Raw genomic sequence first — 21,179 nt, 5'->3', positions numbered from 1 at the left:
CCAAGTATTCAGTATTAAATGATATGCTACGAGAACAATGGGCAGTTTATTTTATTAGACCATGGCCTGGAGGGAGGGGACCAAGGAGGCTGCTCAAGACAGCCCACCATGTGTCACTAATTGTGAAAGATTTTCCTTCTAGCAATGGATTCCCTCAGTGGGACCAGGCAAGGGGGGAAAAAAATAAAACCAGTCTCTATTCACCTCTGTGCCTCAGGGGAAACGAAATCAAATATATGTTTGAGGTACCATCCCCTTAAAAAATCCCATCAGCATCTAATGGGCTTAATTCATCCACAGGAAACATTAATTTCTTAAAGTTCTCTATTTCCCTTCTGCTCTGGTTCTCAGTTGAAAAGGGCAGGTAAAATGAAAACTTAACAAGATTTATCTTTTTGTTCCTCAAAAAGTGAACTTTGATTTTAATCTGTAAGTCCAAATACATTTAATAATAGCAACCCTCTGTTTAATCTTCCGGATATATAAAAATGAAAATTCCAGCACACTGCCATCCATTTGAGGTGGTGAGTCACAGGTAAATCACACACTCTTGTTAATGAGATGGAGAGATGAGGGGAAGTGGTGGGGAAAGACCAAGGGAGCATTCCCTCCAGTGGGGATGTGCATTTTGTAGGAGAAAGTATACTGATGGATTAAACCCCCAACGTGTGAAACATCACTGTGTTTGCCAAATAAGAGACAGGCTCACTCTCCACTGTGGATCTGAAGCTCTCAAGAAAAACTTCCACCACCAAAAAAAAAAAAAAAAAAAAAGATAAGAGTGTGTTTGAAGCCAAGTCTGCCTCCAGGAGAATGTGGTATTGTGTTCACTTGCTCTTACTATTTTTGCTGTTATGAAAACCAGAAATGAGTTCAGCTTGCACCCCAGGTGGGAAGTTAGAGAAGGGGGAACCTGTGTAAGTTGAAGTTTGTCACAGTAGGCAGAACAGTCGCTTTGCAGCCCAGGCCCATCTCAGGGTGCACTGCTTCACAGCTACACTGTAAAGTGTTAAAAATCCTCCCACCCACCCCAGAATATATATATATATGTATATTAAAAAAAATCCCCTGTCCATCTCTCAGTACACAAAAGGACCTCATCACACTGCAAAAATAGCAGTACCCACTTTGGTCAATTAAAACAAACAAACAAAAAAAAACAGCATACATTATTTTTTTTAAATCTGTGTACTTACCTATAATAACCAATACAGCTAAAAGCACTACCTACATAGGCAAAACTTGGTATTGCATAATTCGTATAAATTTGAAACCCCTCCCCCCAAATATTAATTGGAAGATGAAAAACATGAAAGGTTAATAGAAAAAACACCAAAATACTGAAAATATTGCTGGTCGATTACAATTTTTAAGCGGCAACTATACACAGCCATGATATGCTTTATAAATGTGAGATAAAGGTATAACTGTCTAAAAAATCCATGATGTCACACATTTTTCTTCGTCTGGAGTACAAAATATTTTGTCATAAAAATGGTAAAGATTTAAAATGATAATAAATGCAGCAAAACAAGTGTAGTGATGTCACTTTTTCGTGTTTTTTTGTGGTTTTTTTCTTTTTTGTCTTTTAGATTTCAAGGCAAGGCACGTAATGTGGACATTATATCTTCGTGCAAATTAGGATTACTGGAAAGAGTATTTTTAATTAAAATTTTAAGAGACATAGAGGCAAAATGTGTCTGCCCATGCACACTACAGATCTGTCAATACAAGAAATTTGTTGAACAAGGCTAATGTCTGAAAGCACCATGCAAGTTTTCAGCACCCTGATTACATGTGTTTTCTCAAGAGTGCATTTCTATATCCTACACCCTGGCGTTCCCAGTTTGTAAACTGTGAGCTTTACCCTTGTGACATGGATTTGCCTGCCTCTGTCTCTATGATGCAGATTTTATAGAACCTTTTGTACACCCTATGGGTTCGTGATGCAACCAGTAATTTTAAATAAATAAATTCTACCTCCGAGGAGGCTGCAGCTAAACCAACATAAGTGCTGTGTTTCCATTAATTTTTTTTCTCTCAAGCACATGATTTGTCTTGATTTAATACATTTTTCATGCCCTCAAAAACTGAGGGGAAAATAAATTCGCTCAAAATTATTTTAAATTCTTTTTTAATCCCCTCAATTTAGAGTCCAAGGGCTGAAGGACTTATAATCATGATTCCCCTTTAGATATAAATTTATAAATTGCACTTGCCTCTGTTAAGTGTTTCTTTTGTGGGCAAAATATTATATTAATTTTTACTGTTGCATGCAGAGATAACACTTCACCTACATAGAGGCATTTCTTCCATAGAGCCTTTGTGTTCAAACTGTTTTTTTTTTCCCTTTTTTCTTTTTTTTCTTTTTTTTTCCTTTTTTTTCTTTTTTAAGATTTCAAACTGGGTTAAACACTGGAAAAGGCTGGGTTAAGGGCCAAAATTTAATAAATCTGTACTGATAACTAAAGGCTACAGAGATTTTATATATTCTTTAACTTTTAGAAATCAGAGTGCTTAAAAACGGCTGGCTTGTGGCTGTCACCCAGCACCTCTGATGCCGCCTCCTAGCCTTCGTTGGTGAAATAACCAGGAATAGTGATTCCATGCGTAAACAACAAGATTACTAAACCAAGAAAACTAGCTTATCATGCAAATATTAAGGCATCTAGAAAGTCAGTTAAAATATATTGTCATAGAGACAGAACATCTATTTCCCAGCGGACTTCATGTAACAAAGGCTACGTTGCAGGGGCTGCGATCTACCATCAGTGAAATATCATCGACCCTCTTTATGTCACTAGAGTTTCAACCTTAAGGGAATTAGTGATTGTAAGTGCTGCAATTGCTGGTCTAGCATCTTCTTTCTTCAGTTTCTTTCCTTTCTCCCTTTTTGTTTGTTTTGTTTTGTCCAGTCTTCCTCATTTCCATTTTTTTTTTTTTAATTTCTTAAGCTGTGGTTGTATTTCATTTTCCCTCAGTTGCTTGTTTCTGCTTGAAGGAAAGGTTCTCCAATTATGTTCAAACCGTAATTTTGGACATTTGCCGGTAGGATGGGTGTCCTGTTTGAGACTTGGAAAGGAACCAAGCTAGCCCAGGTACCAGGACTGTTGACAGGAGAGAGGTGGGAGGGAGGGAAGAGAAAAAGAAATAATACAGTGTTAAAATCTACAACAATATTAGAAATATAAATTCCACAGGCAACATACTACTACTATAACTTATTTTAAAATTACAGTTTAATGTGAGATAAATGTGCTAAATTATAAATTTTATATGTATATACACCATATCATCTGTTTTCATGGAAGATAAGCCTAATCGTGAAGCAGAAAATCCTCAAGTCAGGCTCAGACATAATTGTTGAACTCTGATTGAGGACAGTCTTCCTAAAATACTTGATCTACTTTGATGTAAATACAATATTATTTTCTTATCCACCAAAAAAAGAGAAAGCAGCAAATCTACAATGGTAGCAATGTAGTTTGCCAGTTATACACTGATCTCGTTTTACTTTTAATTCACAAGCAATTCAGTGATAAGATGGGTTTCAATTTTTTATCTATTGCTTGAAAAAAACCGAAAGCTATAATGAAAGTTACTTCTTATCTCTTACAATAAGAAAAAAAAAAAAAATTCAGGAAGGCCAGTGCATAACATGTCATTTGAAATGCTGACACTAGAAGCCTGGCATTGCCTGTCCGTCCCCATCAGCAACGTGACCACACCTGAGCTGCTCTGAGGTGGGGAGTGGGGAGGGGTGAGAGGGAAGGACGCTGGAGGGAGTAAGCAGATGAGATTCTAGGCCCTCTCCAACCAACTCGAATTCCACATATGCTGGATCTGAGGCTGATTAAGAAAAAAGTCCGGAAAACAGTTCTCTAATTGCTACTGGCATAATCTCTTACCAAACAAGCATCACATGCAGGAAAATAACACCAGGTCTACATATCACAGAACAACCCCACACCATACATTTGGGGCTTTACCTAATCAGATGTATTATTTGTTTCAACACTCAACTCAGAATGAGCGTCAGCTAAGTAACAGCCGCATAAACAATCACGAACCGAGACAACATTAAACTGACAATTCCGTACCCAGTTTTGCTGTGGCCTGGGCATGGAGATATAATTTCAGGGTTTTAAATTTCATTTAGTGTCCTCTTGATTACTTTTGCAATCATGAGGTGAGATGCATACTATTATCATAGCTATCAACCTAGCTAGACACCCTCATTTTTTCATATTTGAATTCCAAAGGTACAGAAACGTTTATGTAATATTAAGTTCAAGGAACAATTCTGTCAGAAAAAAAGGAATAGAAAAAAAAAGCTTGGATTTTAAAAAAGAACTTGATAGATAACTTTTTTTACTCTGGAGATACTCTATACAAAATGTGGCTTATTACTATCTATCTAGGTACATATTTCTGAGTTAATATTTCAACAGAAAAAAATTCACAATGACCTTTTATGCTCAAGGGCTTTTATGATTAGACAATGAGCTCCATGATAGCAAAGTCCATCTCTTTTTGCTCTTCATTTTATATAGTTCTTAGCATGTGGTAAATGTTCAAAAAATTTTTGATAAACCAACAAACCACTTAAATGTTCCAAATCACACCTATGTATTTTTGAAGAGTATTGCTCATAATGGTGTCTGTTCAAGAATACATTGTGATCTGGCCCCTATAAAAAGAAATCAGGCATCTCTAAAATTAAAGATGTTTAGCATTAACAAAAATTAAGTATGCAGGAAAAATTAAATAGTAATTCAACAAGGGATAATTCAAATTAAAAGGTTATGTCCTCATTATCTGATTAAAAAACTTATAATTCTAAAGAATAAGAGTAGTTGTTACGGAAACCTTTTCTAAGAGACTTGGTGGTTTTCACATATTTGTTTCTTCCCACACACATCTCCAACAATTATTTCTGTGTTTTGCTCTACTGATTGGCAAGAATGTTACATGACGAACCATGAAACTTGCTTTCTCCTCAACTGTACTTCCAGCACACTGGGTGACACACAGCGCTATCACAGCACAGAGGACTTCATATCATAATAATGTGCAGCTATGATCATCTGACTGACCGAAAGGTAAGCTCTGTGAAGAAAATGACCTTGTCTTACCAATGCTTACAGAGTCTCACCATAGCTGATGTTAATCGTTTCTTAACAAATAAAATAAATTACAAAAATGGACACCTATTATTTTTAACCTGAAATAGGAAGTGTGTATGAAAAACAAAGTAGTTTGCTCAAATTGATAATCCTTGACAGTAAAAGACAATGTCAACAATAGGCACATGAACAAGAGTCCCAAATTTAATGGGTTCTATAAAGTCATCCAGAGATTGCATACTTTAGAAAAATAAAATATATTTTAATGATTGAAAATAGATGTGACTCCTTAAATGGAGAGCCTACCTACGGCAGAAAAGACAAGGAATCAGGGTTTACTTTGCAACAGCTTTTTAACTCAGTTCTTTAGAAGACAAATGCATTATTGTTCTTTGGAAAATTCTCAATAAAAATAAGTTGATGCTAGCGACTAACAGGACTCTTGTTGTAAAATATATAGCACATTCAATTTAGATGTTTATTTAAACCTTTCAAACCTCCCATCCTACATGATGATCATGTCAAAACTAAAGTATGCAATGTATTTGTCAATACTGTTTATGAACCTTTGGGGGGAATAAATTTCAAACATTAACACTATGCAGACTCCATATATGAGTTTTACAAGTCTCTTATTGCCAATTTGTAGGTTAAGTTCAGAACTATAAGACACAGACATTTTTAGAGCTTTCTGGTAGTCCCATTGAAAAAAAGCTGGTAAAATAAATTCAATTATAACAATAATGTAAAGAAAAATTTTAAAACAAAATAACCTAGACCATTTAATTCCAAAAAGACAATGCCTCGAATTGCATAGTTTTTCATGTAAAAAAGATTTTTACATATCTAACTCTATATGAAAAAATGCCAATGATCATCAGTATGTATAAAATAAACACACATATTCATATTTATCTACATATATAAACTAGTTATATATGTAAAATGCTTAATAATTTTAATACTTTTAATTCATAATGGAATGAAAATTATACGGATAATCTTATATTCAGTACAATAACCTGTGTCTCTGTCTACTAAGAGACATGAGAATATAACTGAAAGATCTCAAAATATTCACGGTCAAATTAAGCTACTTCAGCAATATATCTTCAGGCATGTATTTACTTTGTTCTCATTGCATTTTCCATTGCCAGATCACCTTATTTTTTCTTTTCAAACAGAAGATGAGCATGACTGAAAGTTGAAAGTACAACTTTAGAAAATAGATAAAGTTTCTCAAAGACTTTGAGAAAAATCAGGTACCAAAAAAAGCCAAAAAAAAAGATTTTGGCAGTACCTTAACACAATGCAGAATTCACCCTAATGAATTCTACTCTTATGTACGTAAAATTGCAAAAAAAAAAAAAAAAAGAATGTCAGATATCATGGGCAATATTTTCACATTATTCTGACCAAATGTGTGATGTGGCTGTCCCAGAAAGGGAAGAAGTAACCAAATTATTTTTTTGGCCTTAAGATGCATTAGTGTGAGCTGATGGCCCTGCTTTGTTTTATACTAATCAGACTAGACTACCTCTGAAACACTGTGTTTCCTCCAGGCATCACTCTTCGAGAGAAAGAAATTCTACGTGAAGAAAACCACCAAATAATGCCATTTGAGGAACAGCTAAAGGGAGATAGGGAAGTCAGGACAGTTGAGTTGGGAAGAAAGGTAGACTTCTGTTTGGTTCAAGTGGACAGAATTGATCAGCACAAAGAGAGAAACTTCCGGGAAAAAAAACATGCTGAGGGCCTATTATGAGCAAGGTGCCATCTTTGGTATTTTACATATTCTATTACTTAATTCTCTCAAAGAACTCTTGAAATTGTCATCATCATCCCCATTTCACAGGTGAGAAAACCGAGACTAAAGAGCTTAAGTAATTTGGCCAAATTTACCCACCTAGACCTCAGATATGAATCAGTTCTGTCTGATTCCCATGGCCAATTAACTACATTATACTGCTTTCCCTGGGAAGTTAGAAATCGACCCAACCTTAGAAAGAACATTTGACCAGGATCTTCTGAAGGCAAAGTGAATTTGCTTCAGGAGAGAGGGAGTCTCCCAGGCCCACACAGCTGGGTCATAACCTAGCTCACGCTGCAGCAGCCCTGTGCACAGAACTTGCGACTGGTCTGGGTGGTGAAGCAGCTCTGAAACTGGATACGTCTGTCACCTCTGCAAACAAGTCTAGCTGAAGCTCTATCGGAGGGACCCTGCGGTGAGCATCAAGGGGGAAGATGCCCACTTCTTCCTTTTGAAAATGATACGCTATTTATGCATTTCTTATTCTGGATAAATCGGGTAAGAGTTGCTCTTCACATCTACAAGGAGTAAATAGACTCTATACCTTCCCGTGAAAAAAAGAGAGGAAACTGCTCTGAGCAAGTCAACATTTGATAGCTGTGTTTTTTAAAATTATGTATTCCGTGACTGTGCCTTTAGGCAAAAAGGTTGGGCCTTACCTTTAACTCAGTTACCACGCAAGACCCACGGGGTGCCAAATAAAATTACATGGAGTCGTAGGTTGAGAAAGAAAACAGTCAAAGGCTTCACTTCTATTAGCCTTAGATGATTCAAACGACAAGAGCTATTTCAAGAATGGCAAAATTTCATTTACTAGTCTGTGCTTACCTGATAATGGGTTGGGCAACCCACTTGCCAAACATTTTATAAAATGTCAAAGTATCTTGTATATTAATATTTTTCAGTAATAACAATCGCTCATGCAGGTTTTACACACTGGTTTACTCGTAAGATTAAATATGGTAATATTTACTGCAAAGATAGAAAGTATTCTTTCAAGAAGCTTACAAAAATATTATAGGAATGAAGCACAAAGAATTGTATATATTCATACATACCTCAACTGTATCAGCAGCCACATTACTTATAGATAGCAATAAAAATAAGCAATGGCCCAGAAAGCATGGACAATAAATAAAATAAATGCCATAATTTAAAGGAGGGGTTTGCCTTTGATTCCTTTGCACCTGTTTCAAATATTCCCAAGAAAATTTTTTTTGTTTCTTTGGCTAAATACTACTAATTTTATTACTATAATATTAACATAGATATTAGTATTGCTCTCAAAACACACAATAAACAATTTTCCCTATTAGTAGCTAAAATCTGCCTGGAAAAAATAAAAGCAGATGAATTAAGTATGAACTAAGTTAGAAACCATGCTGTCCTGGGTGGTATATGTGTACGTTTGGATGGGCTGCTGACTGCAATATAACACAAAGGCTGCAGACAGTGTCTTGTGAAAAAAATGCTCACTCAGACCAGTGGAAGAAATGCACAGGTAGTATTTAAATACCTATATATTTATGAATTCTTTTATGTATATTTTTATAGATTAAGACTATATTTAAGAATTCATTAGTGTATAAGAACAAAGAAAAATGGTACTTAATATACTAGTTGCTAGAGCATTTATATAGTATGTGTTAAACAGCAGCACTAGGCACTATTCTATATGCTTGACCTACTTTAAAACTTTCAATCTTCAAAACAAACCTATGAAAAAAGTACTACTATTTTTCTGATTTTACAGATGAGGACATTGAAGCTATAAAATTAAGTGTCTTACTCAACTCATACTGCTATTGAGTAGTAAAAGCCAGGATTTGAACTCCAGCACTGTGGCTCAAGGCTCTATATTCTTACTCACTGCTACCTCTTTCATGAAACACACTTTACTTTTATCCCTGGACAAGAATTTATATTATCCCTGAATTATACATGAGATTCTATAAAATAAGGTGCATATCACTTAGATACACTGAAATTCTCATGAGAGTCTAACTCTTGAGTTCAAACTTCAACACAAATAACTATTTTATCCAATTCCAGACTCTTTCCGGCTGAATGCAATATTCGCCATTGTGCATGTGCCTGAAGACGTGGCTGCGCGTCCATAATTTGCTTGTTGAGTTCCACTTAGATGAGACTAGTCTCAAAGTAAGATATACAAAGTGCTTTACACAGGTCTTGGATTTCTTCGATTTATTTCCCCCATTCTTAAAGCTCATTATTGCCATCTGAATGATCCTATTTGCATGCAAGATGATTTCTAATGATTATTACTATTTGTAATAATCTGTATGGGAAAGCTCCCTGGCCAGCTCTTACCTGAACTGCAAAGTGCTCTTGTGGGCTCTCAGGGAAACACCAAATAGCATAAACTGCAGGTGGCTCATGGAATTATTCTAACTGCAAGCAATAGCACGTCATAGTAATGAAAGAGAAGTGTATTTGTTTCTTAACTAAGTAGGTAAATAGCCTTCTTTATTGCTACTCCTTGGGGACCAACGCTTTTGAAATAACATAGCAAAACGATAGGTTGTCAGAGTTCATTAATTTATATTCAATTGTTTCAGATGCGTTTTGTTATTGGGGATCACTGGATGTGAATGTTAACTTTACCGTGTCTGAACACTAACATTTTCTAAGAAAATAATGGCATATGCCAGTGGAATATTTTATCTAAAGAAGAGCACAGGGCAAGAAGAGCCTTATGTATAGGACCATTACAACTAAGTATCCCAGGTGCTCATTACCATCACTGCCCTCTTTTAGAAAAAAGTTCTTACCAACTCCTGGAAGACCCTTCAACAAGGCAATCTATATACTTAAAAGTAATAAAAACTTATTTCCTGAAATTGTTTACTTTAGACAGAAGTAAGAAAAATACCCTTCCCCTAAATAGGCCAAATGAAGTAGATTTGTAAAAAACGATGTTTGATGGTATTCATGTTTTAGAACTGAAAAGGAAAGAGAATTATTATGAAGATGACTAAACGTAAATAAATTACAGTGTGCACACAGACATATGTAACAACTTATGTAGCTGTGGGAGGTTTTAGACAATTAAAAATATAGAATTAGCAGGCTCATAGTAGTTACTTGATCTCCTCCCACAGGCTGCACCACAGCGGAGAACCCTGCCTGTGGGTTCCACCCTCCTCCTCTAGTCTGTATTCGTCTCTATCCCTGGGCTCTTTTCAGGGCCATTGTCACAAATGCTACTGCTCCCCTCATTAGCATATGTGAGTCTTCAACAGCAGACAAAATTCTCTACAAAAACAGTTTCCAAATAGTGCCTTTCACTAGAGAAAATCACTAAGTTAAAAAGAAATGTAAGTTTTATACAAAAGCAAAAAGCAATTCATTCCCCAATGATTTTCACTTAAAAGCTAAAATCAGTCTTATTTGCACAATTTCACCTCTAAATGAAGGAACTAATTTGTATCAGAATTTTGAAGCATAAAATCACCGATGATGGAGAAACTGAACATGCTTCTTTATTACGCCTGTCACTCTGTTGTGCAAAAAAATCTGCTTTCACATAAAACAAAAATAAACAAAGGAGAGAATAACTGTAATTTTCTGATTTCCGAATATCCAAAATCTGTGTTCTTCAATTTCTTAAACTTAAATAAGGCTTTTGCCTCTACTCTTTTCTTTTGTAATTTGTTATTATGTTTATCTCCTCACTCATGCTTTGCGACTTAAGTACATAGGACTAAAAATTCACTGTATACCTACTAACAGCACGAACAAACCTGAGAATCAGAAAGGGTAAGTTAATAGCTAAGCGGTGCGCTGCGTGCTGATGAAGCTGATTCTCACAGACAGAATACGTAGGTAAATACGGCACTGACATCAAACATCTTCAAATAAAGGACGTGTTGAACATACTTCTTTCATTGCAAAGGGTTAATCGGCGAGGTTTACTTTTGGGAGTTTTCTGAACCTCGCTCCTCCCTATCCCATAACGCTGCCAAAAATCATCTGACAGGAAACGTAAGATTAAGTTTGTCCTACCTAAGCGAACAAAGAGTGCTCTGAACAGGCCCGGTTACTGCAGAGCGGGAACTTTTCTAATCCTGCTGGAATCTGCAGTGCTGCTCAGAAAAGAGCGCCGCAAAAGTTGTTTTCTTTCCCCTAACATCTTGTCTCTGGATCATCTCATTTTGGTCACACTGCAGATCCTGCTGCTTCTCCCATAAAGGTTAACTTAAAGCTCCAAACATAATCATGTGGAAAATGGACATTATTGATTCCTATGGTCCATTGTTCCCCTATCCTAAGTCCCTGAAGTTCAAGTTCAATCTGGAATTACATCATGTCTGGTTTCTCCTGGTTACCAGACGGCTTGAGACGTGACCACAGCTACAGAAAAAACAAACAGCCTTCTTCACGCTTCGGCTCCCCTATCGATTCAAACGTAAACTTTTTTTCTTTCTCTCAAGTATGCTTCAAGTATGGAGCATGGTTAATTTAGAGATTAAGTTCCAAATTAGATTATCTAATGGCATCTTAATGGATTGCTGACCCATTTCCTGTGGGATGGCAGCATGCAAGTCTGGCTGGAATACAATTAATTTCTTAGGAAGTGTTCTGAAGAGTTTCCTAGATAAAAAGGAAACGTTGTGTTGTGCAAATCTTTCTTTATAAATGGAGAAAGTTAGGCAAAACTGCAGCAAATCCTAATGTGTTTTTCAACAGCCAGGTCACAAATACTGCATAGGGGAGAGCACCATATAAGATCATTTTAAAGAATGGTAACATTTTTATTTTTATTTTTGATTTCCTAACAGGTGCAAGTATTTTTTATGAGAATGGAGTAATTCTTTTAAATAGATTATTCAAGTATAAAGTGCAACATAGTGAGCAGAGCAGCCCGGCTACCACACAATGGTCATGTGCAATTTTGGCTTTTGCAATTTGCCTCCTTGAACCAAAGATTCTTCAGTTCATCTATCTTATCAGTGTTTCTATCATAGTCCCAGAGTGGTGCTAGGGGCCCAGAATGGTGTGTACAGAGTTGAACATTTTGAACACTCTTTAGAGCTGACAGCTGAAAAGGAAATTCAGCACTCTGAGAATAAAGCTCCCCCCAGGAACTCCAGGAACAACCCAGCTGTTGTATTGTAGTTATGTGTCAAGATAACAAACTGAAAGCAGGAAATGCTAACTAGTGAATTCCTAGGGATGGTCTAAGTGTGATGTTGAAATAAAAGTTAACTCTTAATACGAACTATGGACACGTCACATACTGCCCTTACCATACAAGTACCACATGTATATTATGTGTGCATGTATATACACATGCATATGTACATGTGTATGTACACACACATACCATATACACACATACATGCATGCATACACGCATATTTATACACAAACATATGGTTTGCAAACTATATTGAAGATTATTTTGTTTAAATATTCATTCTTAAGTCATTGAGAATATATATTTTACAAAGACAACTGTATGGATAAAGCAAGGAAAATGGTAGGCTCAGGACAGTGTTATGCAAATAGGGTTATATGTATGAAATGAATGCTGTAACTCCTTCCTTTTCGCCCTCCCTCTCCTGACCAAACAGATCCAAATAATCTTTACTGGCTGCTAAATTTCTCTTGGGAAATCAAGCAACTCTCTAGAATTGCAGTAATAAACGACAATTTCTTACAAAAACATGTGTAAAGTAACTACAGAATGAAGTATTCAACTCACAGAAAGGAACTGCTAACACATGTAACATGTAAAATAGCTGATAAAAGTCTCTTTGGTGCCATTCAATTATGGCATCAACAGAAACACAAAAATCCTTCCAATTATTTCGGTAAAATCTTCATTTATTCATTATTTCAGAGGCTGAGCAAATGGTTTGTGTAAACATATCCTTCAGTAACACGCGTGTGTTTATTTTAGCCATCTGAAGGCCTCTTCTATGTTTATATAAGCAATCAGACACATACAGCCACTCACTTGTGGCTTTGCCTTTTCCTGAAAGGGGTGAAGGGGGAGCAGAGGGAATGAAACAATAAATCCAGTTTCTCGTTTGCATAAAGCACTCCCTCCAATGTTTTAAAATAACTTATGTTTATATTATTCTTGGATTGTCCTGCAGCTTTCTTCTTCATTCAATTATATTGCTCTTTTATATTCGATAGTACAAGCTATGTTCTGGCTATAGTTTCAAGAAAGAAAGCCAGTTAGGGAGTTAACTGCTGTATTTGTTTATACCCACATAACTCACATACGCAACAATATAATTTATCCACATCAGAGGACAAAGCACAGACACAACAGTACCCTTATGAAGGACACACATACGCAGCTCATCACCTCTTCCCCTCCTAATTCAAGCAGAAGTGTGCCCTTCACCAACACATTTCACTCTGGGTTAACTGTGATACCTGACCTTAGGGTTAGGCAGAAAAATTCACACAGGTGCAAGCAACACACACACACACACACACACACACGGCCCACAAAATACTAAGGTCAAAACAACAAAACACCTTCACGGTTGCAACCTAATAAGTCTGTGAAAACTTTCTTAAACAGTGTCCTTTGGTTCCTGAGGGAGTGTTTAGACACGGGGGGGGGGGGGGGGGGGGGGGGGGGTTAGGGCACCAGGAAGGAGGCGGGCGCAGGAAATCTCCCAGCTTTGATTGTATTTGCACAGCTCCCTGGGCACTGCCATTTTCAGCCCTGAGAGAGGAGCTGCATCTGACATGGAAACATCTCTACAGGCGGATTGGTGTAAAGCAGAACAGAGGTGACCATGGCTAGTGCCTGCAGGAGGAAGCTGATGGCAACAAGAAGCAAAACAAAATAAAACGAAGTGAAGCCAAAACACAAAGGAAAACTAAAACACCTTCTTTGGCTTTTCTACTACGAAGTCTTTAGGGATTGCCTTTTGTTAAAAACAAAAAGCAACAACCACAATGAAAATGACCTGATATTTTCTTTATTCTGTTATGACAGAAGCAAATCTGAATAGATCTATAGTTCTTACACATTTTCAGTTTACTCAGGTAATTCTAAAGTTGTAGCAGTGCCCTGAAGACTTCAGATGCCTGTTATCTGCATTAAAAGTAGTAGTATCACAGACACTTAGATTTTCTTTTCCAGTATCCTTTCTAGAAAAATAAAAACAACCCATTAAGTTTCATAAACAACAACAGGGCACAAACTATAAGCCATAAACAAATTATGAATATGTTGTGCCACAGCTATGGCCAATTTGTAGTATCAAATATGGACTCTCCCTGTGCCTATTTTTGAAAACTTTAACAAAGCAAAGCAAATTGTTGTCTCATTTGATATTTTTATTCTGAACTGTATGACACTTAGATTTTACAAATGATGAGCACCTGAATCGTGCACAGCCTTTGGGTCAGCCCACCACAGAGAGTCCATAAATACCTGTTGAATGTATGAATGTGACGCCTGTCATTATCAATTCTGTGCCTTCCGAATCATGATAAAAAGGGGAAAAACAAACCAAAAGCTACCTTTTTAAAGCTTTTTGAAGCATTACAGCCATTTATATATCATTATCTACTAATTAAAAAATTACTATTTTGAGGGGGGTGGAAGACATATTAACTAAATGAATTCTGATTTTTTCCCTAACTTATCACTTGAAACTGATTACCATTACCAATTTTTCATCAAGAAGGGGATTTGTAACATAAACAATGTTCTCCTAAGAACTGCGGTTAGTCATCTTATTAGTTCATTCCAAGACAGGTGTTCTGTGGTGACTCACTGTCCACTCACCTTCTCCTTTTTGGGGATATCAAGTTTTTCTTTGAAAAATTACTAGAAACTAGGTGCAGTTATATTTTAAATCTCCAATATTTTATACCCTTTATTGTACTTTAAAGGTGCTATCCCATTTTAGACAAGTAAATGTCAATCAGAAATCCACAAATTTGAAAGTTTACACAGCTATAGCCACATTTAAAAACACAAGTACACTTCATCTAATTTGCAATTCTTGTGAAAAGTAAGATTTGTATGCAGACATGGGCCATTTTGATAAAAGACAGAGCATGGACTATAAGGAAGTTATTTAATAAAAACTAACTCCAACATAGTGTTATCATATTCAATTAATTTTAAAATACATATTAAGACTATTTAAATAAGATGTTTTCATTGAATTTAATTAACTTAGAGTATTAATTATTAAGACTTTAAATAAGATGATTTCATTAAGCATATCTTCTTTCTTATAAGTATACATTGCATTTTTTTTCAAATGGAGGAATTATGTAAGTTCCTTAGAGGAAAAAACAAAGTATGTAAAAATGTATATATTTTAAAGTGGAAGTTATACCAATCTTTCAAAAGAGGAAAAGTCATATTGTATTCATTTTAAGTAGTGTGTTAATAAAACCTGAGTTTTTAAAACGGAGTACAATTAATTTTCTTAGTTTTTACCTGGGTAAAAGTGGACATTTTATTAATTTAATTATTTTAAACTCTACTCTGCAGCAGTTTCTATCAAGCAATATGGAGATCATGGCCCATTGACAACTGAAATCTAAGTACGGACTTTTACCAGAGGCACATTCAGTAAAGAGAGGATTACAATCACAGCAGGGCTGGAAAATTATGTTGGCTCTACTTTTGGTGAACTCCTTATGGGATTACCTCACTCTCTTCTGTAAATTTTTATCTCTTGTTACATATTATTATACCATGAATTTTAATTATTTAATTTGTCAAGTTGACAAAACTTGTTTTTTATTAAAATGCTACGTAAGAAGCGGACCTGGCACTACTTATTTTCTAAAATCAATACATGGGACAATATCAAAACTAGTTCTGAAAATGAAATTTTAGAATTATTTTTTCAGTCAACCAAATAAAGTCAATTCTCAATGACTCACATCAATGCACAAACAGAAGTTAAAACTTTAAACCAAATTCCTTCTTTAGTATTAATTCCAACAATCTTCCCCCTTCTAAATTTGAGTGCTGCTAAAAACGGTAAATAGACTAATTTAAAATTTTTCTTCTAGTCTCCCCCTCTGACAGGGCAATAAACGAATAGTAAAATGGCTTAAAGTTAGCAATCCAAGAAAGAGCTGAAAGAAGAAGAATCTATAATGTGAAAATCCAATAGCCAAAAAAATCTTCCCTAAAATTGATTTCATATTTCAGGTCCTAAAATCTAAGTGTAAAATCATCCCCCCTTCAAGAAAAATATTATAAATTTTTTAAAACATTTCACAGCACTTAGAAATTCTAATAATTAGCATATGCTATCATCCCAAATTAATTTAAACTTGCATTTACATAAGAAAGAAAAGGGGGAGGGGAGGGAAAGAGGGATGGTATAGCCAAAACAACTAAATTTTTAACATATATTTTCTATAAAGCTAGTTAAAAACAAACACTACAGCTCATGTAATTTTTAAGTGTAAGTGTAGGGTTGGAAATAATTAAAATGTTACCTTTGCCAAGTAATTCCCAATGTATCCTCACTGGTACTGGGGTATAAATGCCTGCCGTTTTGATTCATGGTCCAGTCACAAATCCTCAGCTGTCAATTGAAACCTAGCAGTCAGATATGGATCGAGCAGTACTGCAGTTTTTAGTATTTAAATGAACACATGCAAACTAGTACTGTACATGGCATTAACCTTACTTTCCCAAGAGGCAACACAAAGAAAAAAAGAAAAGCAAAAGAAAACCTTACTCTGCAAAGCAAAATTCCTAGACTGTTTTTTAGAAAAAGCTATTGCAATATGCTTCTCTATTAATTAAAGCATACAAGAGAAACAAGTGCTTAGAACATAACAATTAGCCATTATTAGAGTACAAATTGAGCTGCAATAAAAGCAAACGTTAATGTTCAATAGAGAGATATATTTTAGAAAGAAAATAAAAAAGCTCTTTTTAAAAAAATGCAACACACCAAATAATCTGCACTGAGTAAAGGAATAAATTGAAGCATGCAATTTGCAAAACATAAAAGACATGCAGTTTAGAGGAGAAAAGGCCCCACCTTTTCGACACTGTCCCTGGCCTGTGTTTAGAAGCATCAAGATACTCAGTTTTAGATGTTCACTGATTTTGCTTTATTTAAAGTGGCATTGTTTAGGAAGAGTTGATAAGAATTTCTACTTTTATTGTCAACTCGAGGTATTGACCTTTACAATACTTGACCACATCTGAATGGAGCGAGGAATGCACTGAATACAAGCTGAAACAAATTCTCCCCAGATCTCCGAATCGCCAGCTCTGCCCTTCCGAGACTGTTGGAGTAACCCTATCCAGCTCGGTTTGGTTAACAGCTGCCCTACAGTGCTAGCAGATTTATTAAAAAGATATATTGCTTATTTTTATGCTTAAGAAAGTAAACTTATCTGGCTTGGGGGGAGCACACTAGAAAATCGTGGTTTTTAATCCTTAGATAGCTATGCTGTAAATTAACTGCATCTTGCATCGAAAAGATGACTTACTCACAGCAACCCATTAAACCGTGCTTGCTGTTTTTCAGGGAGAATTCCTAAAAGGTGATGACTGGAGCCAAAGTGCCTTTAAACTTAGGATAAGTTATTTTAATCCTTTCTGATAGTGTTATGGCTAAAGAAACTGGCTATTAAGAATCTTTACTTCTTTTGTTATACTCGAGTTTCTACACATACTAAGTAAAAGTGATTTGGATTTTTAGAATAATCATTTTTACTCATCTTTTGACAGATCTGAGGCTCCAAAATACCACTTAAAATTTCTAAAACATGTGTTTTAATTATATTAATATTTCAGGTAAAAGTAATTTGGAAATGTAAAGAACTGAAAAAAAATTCTTAATGTAGATAAAGAGATAAATAGGTAGACAGATAAACAGATAGTTATGTAGTTTCTGCTCAGGATATGTCATAAAAAGGCCACAAGTCAGTAACAAGGGCAAATTAGAATAAAAATATTCTTAAAATTGATCATAATATTGCATAAAGGAGAAAATGCATACTTGATTAGTTTTAAGTCAAACAGAAGACAAACTATAATATGGCAAGATTTTTTAAAAGTTCTCAAATTGGATCATCTAATCACAAATGCAATGTGATGGGGCAATCTGAAATTGTATTTCTGCAGTAACAATAAACCAGTTGTCTATTTCAAAATACACATTTTTAAAAAGCAGTACTATGAAAATAATCTAAAAACTGTTCAAGAAACTTTGACTTTGTATAAAGATTACCACTGATTGATTCTGCTCCAGTCAATGAAAGTTCTAGTTTGGAGTCAATTAAATATTCTCAATAAGGGATAGGTATATTTAGGCATAGCCCAGGATAATTCTGCTAAGTATTAACTTCAGGTTAGTGTCTGTGGGTTCTCAGATTAGACTGAAGTAGTTTTCAGAAGATACTTTCTCAAAGCTAAGTGAACCTAAATACCACTCACTGATTGGCTTATAGTCCCATAGACAACTGCAGGCATGATATGACTCCTTGGAAGGTTGCATATATAAACTGTTAGTATTTTGTTGCTCATGTTCCTAATTTTTTCTTTATTTTTTTACCATCCTCAAAAATGTCAATTGGGCTACCTTTGGCCACATGTGGCACACTTAAAATCAACGTATTTTTTGGACTTTTCTTTCCAAAGAGTAGTCTCAAAAGGGTTAAGCCTGACTACAGCTATTTATTTTCATCCATATTTCAGATACATGCAACAGGAGTATTTTATCCCAAATAAAAAATATACTAAAGTATATACAAAATGATCACAACATATTTAATAACAATTTAAATGCCAAAGAAATTGGCAGGATATTAATTTGCACTGAATTAATTTCCTTTCAGTAACTAAAAATGTAAAATATAATTTAAATTTATTTAGCTATTCAGATTGTGGGCAAGCATTGTCAATATTTTCAAAAATTTCAGAGGAGGCATGTCTATACATGCTTATGTGTTAAAACTCTCTTAAATCAGGTTACTTCAGCAGGAGCCTAAGCTGTGTTTTTTTTTAATGTATTAACTACTAATTAATTTTGTATTAAAGCATCTTTGAATTATTGAACCTCCTGATAAAGGAAAAATTTAAAGGTGATTGTATGGGTAGGGGAAACAAATAATTAAAATAGAAACCACCTCTTCAATGAAGATTTCTATGACACTAATTCCTAATAAAATCAATTCCTAAGAATCTTGTTTGACCAAGATAGTCCTGACTCAGCAAATTTTGAACAAATTCTAGGTGAGGAAAGATTAGTACTGTGTTAATAGGTGTGTTTAATCATCTTTTTGTGGCATGTTAAATAATCTTTGTATTAGTATAATTCAGTATTCCTAACAAAAAAGAATTTTACATTAGGCTTTAAATAATTCTAAAATAATAGGTAAAAATGTTATTTGAGATGAGTGTGGTGATTCCTCAGTTTCTACCTGTGAGAGTCAGTGTTATATAAGAGCTAAATTGTTTCTTAATTAAATTTTAAAACTTTAATTTTGAGTGGTATATAAGGTGGAATAACACTCATAATTTTTTCAAGTATTTTCCCTCAAAAAGTAAGAAATTACTTTTTTCACCCCAACAGTAATAAAACTTAAAAACATCAGATGCAGATTAGTTTAAAAATTTAGTCTGTTAAAGTTTTGTGTTTGTACGTGTAGGGGGGTAATTCTTATTTTTGTAACAATATAGACTCTTTGACAGACCTCATCATACATCTATCCCTCCAGAAATGCTCACTCATATAAATAGTTTAATTCTTTAATTTGTACATACCTACTAATATGAAATTAGACTGTGTAAAAAATTAAGGTAAATTTTGTATTAAAACAATTTATGCCCAGAATTCCAAAAGCAAACCAAAGGTAAAATAAGTAAGTAAGATTCTCCTCTGAAAGAGCTATGAGTAAAGGGGTAAGTAAGGTTGAAATAGTCCAAACAACTAAGAAGTGAAGGTAAAGGTTTCACTGTGTATGTTCTTAGGATGGAGTTCCATAGCCTCTGGAATGAGAACCTTGCTCCTCTCTACTTAAATGAGATTGTTTCAGAAAAACAAGAATGGGTACCATGTGGTTTCCCTTAAAAAACTGCATAAGGGAAACACCTAAGATTTGGATCATTACCCTTTCCTACACTATAATCAGATATGCAGGTAGGTTATAGCCATAAAGAATGAATATTGCTTGTGATTTCAGAATAATAATTGTTTTATTCAGATGAGGGCCCTCTATTTTTATGAACTGAGGCTTTTGTTAAATGCTTAGCAATTAGCTGTGGGAACAAAAGAAAGAAGGTAAGCAAAATCTCCTACTTTGCTAGACTCAGCTAACAGTCTGATGCACAAGCAGTCCCTCTTGATGACAACAGCTCTGAGTTGAACTAATAGACCATTAAGCTGTGAACAGCGTAATCAACACAGGCAAATTTACCTTTTCACTTTTTTTTTAAAGTTTACAGTGACCTCAAGGGAATATCTTGAAAGGTCTGTCTTATGTTCTCTTAGTTTTCTTCATTTCTCCATAGAGCCTCAAAGAAACAGATTTTCTTGGGGGTGTAGGGAAGGTGGTTTAAAAGATTAATACTCCAATATTCATATATTCATACCTTCCTCTTAACTCTTAGATTAGCATAATTTTTTTTATTACTGTTATTAATTTCCTGCTACAGAGCAAAAAAAAAAAAAAAAAAAAGCCTCTGAATGTAGCCTTACCTAACAAGCAAAATGGTCAGAATGAAATTATGCTATATGTTGGACATATAAAACATTAAAAAAAAAAAAAGATATTCAAGATCATCCTGGTACCTTAAAGTTACTTCTATTTTTATTGAATTTATTGGGGTGACATTGGTTAATAAAATTATTAAAGTTACTTCTAATGTCAATTTCTGAAACCCATGCTTCTTGATGTTTAAGTTAATGAGCATGGTAGAATGAAGTTAAATGGGAATGTATAGTCCATGAACTAAATAACCATTACTGACCCTAAATCTTAAGTATTAGAAAGTGAAAGGTTTTCTTTAGATGGAAGCTATTTTAACTTGCAAAGTTTAAGATTTCAAGGGAACTTAAAGATTGAGTAGTTCAATTTCATTTTCATTTTCAAAATAAGGATACGAGACAGGACCGTTTAAGGACTTGTCTAAGGTTAGACATTTCTTGTTCGCGTAAACACTAAAACCAACCTCCTGACTCCTAATCCCTGGTTCTCACCCAGGACACCAGTTTGCCTGTCACTGTTCTTTTCCTACCATATCCTTC

At 34.9% G+C, this 21,179-nt stretch overlaps 1 protein-coding gene across 5 annotated transcripts in view; it reads right to left on the bottom strand.

The window, feature by feature from the left end:
• Positions 1-21,179, bottom strand: part of NFIB (nuclear factor I B) — a 222,057-nt gene that overhangs the window by 3,378 nt on the left and 197,500 nt on the right. For 4 of the 5 annotated variants that reach the window (XM_087822657.1, XM_016214290.2, XM_016214297.2 and 1 more), the window contains 2 exons: positions 16,408-16,496; positions 1-3,107 (listed from right to left, as the gene is read on the bottom strand). The exon at positions 1-3,107 is cut by the window's left edge and continues 3,378 nt beyond it. In XM_087822657.1, coding sequence (XP_087678783.1) covers positions 2,978-3,107; positions 16,408-16,496 — 219 coding nt within the window. In that variant the 3' untranslated portion in view covers positions 1-2,977. The remainder of the gene's footprint in view (positions 3,108-16,407; positions 16,497-21,179) is intronic. The other variant, XM_087822658.1, reaches the window with a different exon arrangement.

The sequence above is a fragment of the Miniopterus natalensis genome, chromosome 12 (genome assembly GCF_054644295.1).
Source record: "Miniopterus natalensis isolate mMinNat1 chromosome 12, mMinNat1.hap1, whole genome shotgun sequence".
NCBI lineage: Eukaryota > Metazoa > Chordata > Mammalia > Chiroptera > Miniopteridae > Miniopterus > Miniopterus natalensis.
This window is presented reverse-complemented; position numbering and strand designations above follow the sequence as displayed.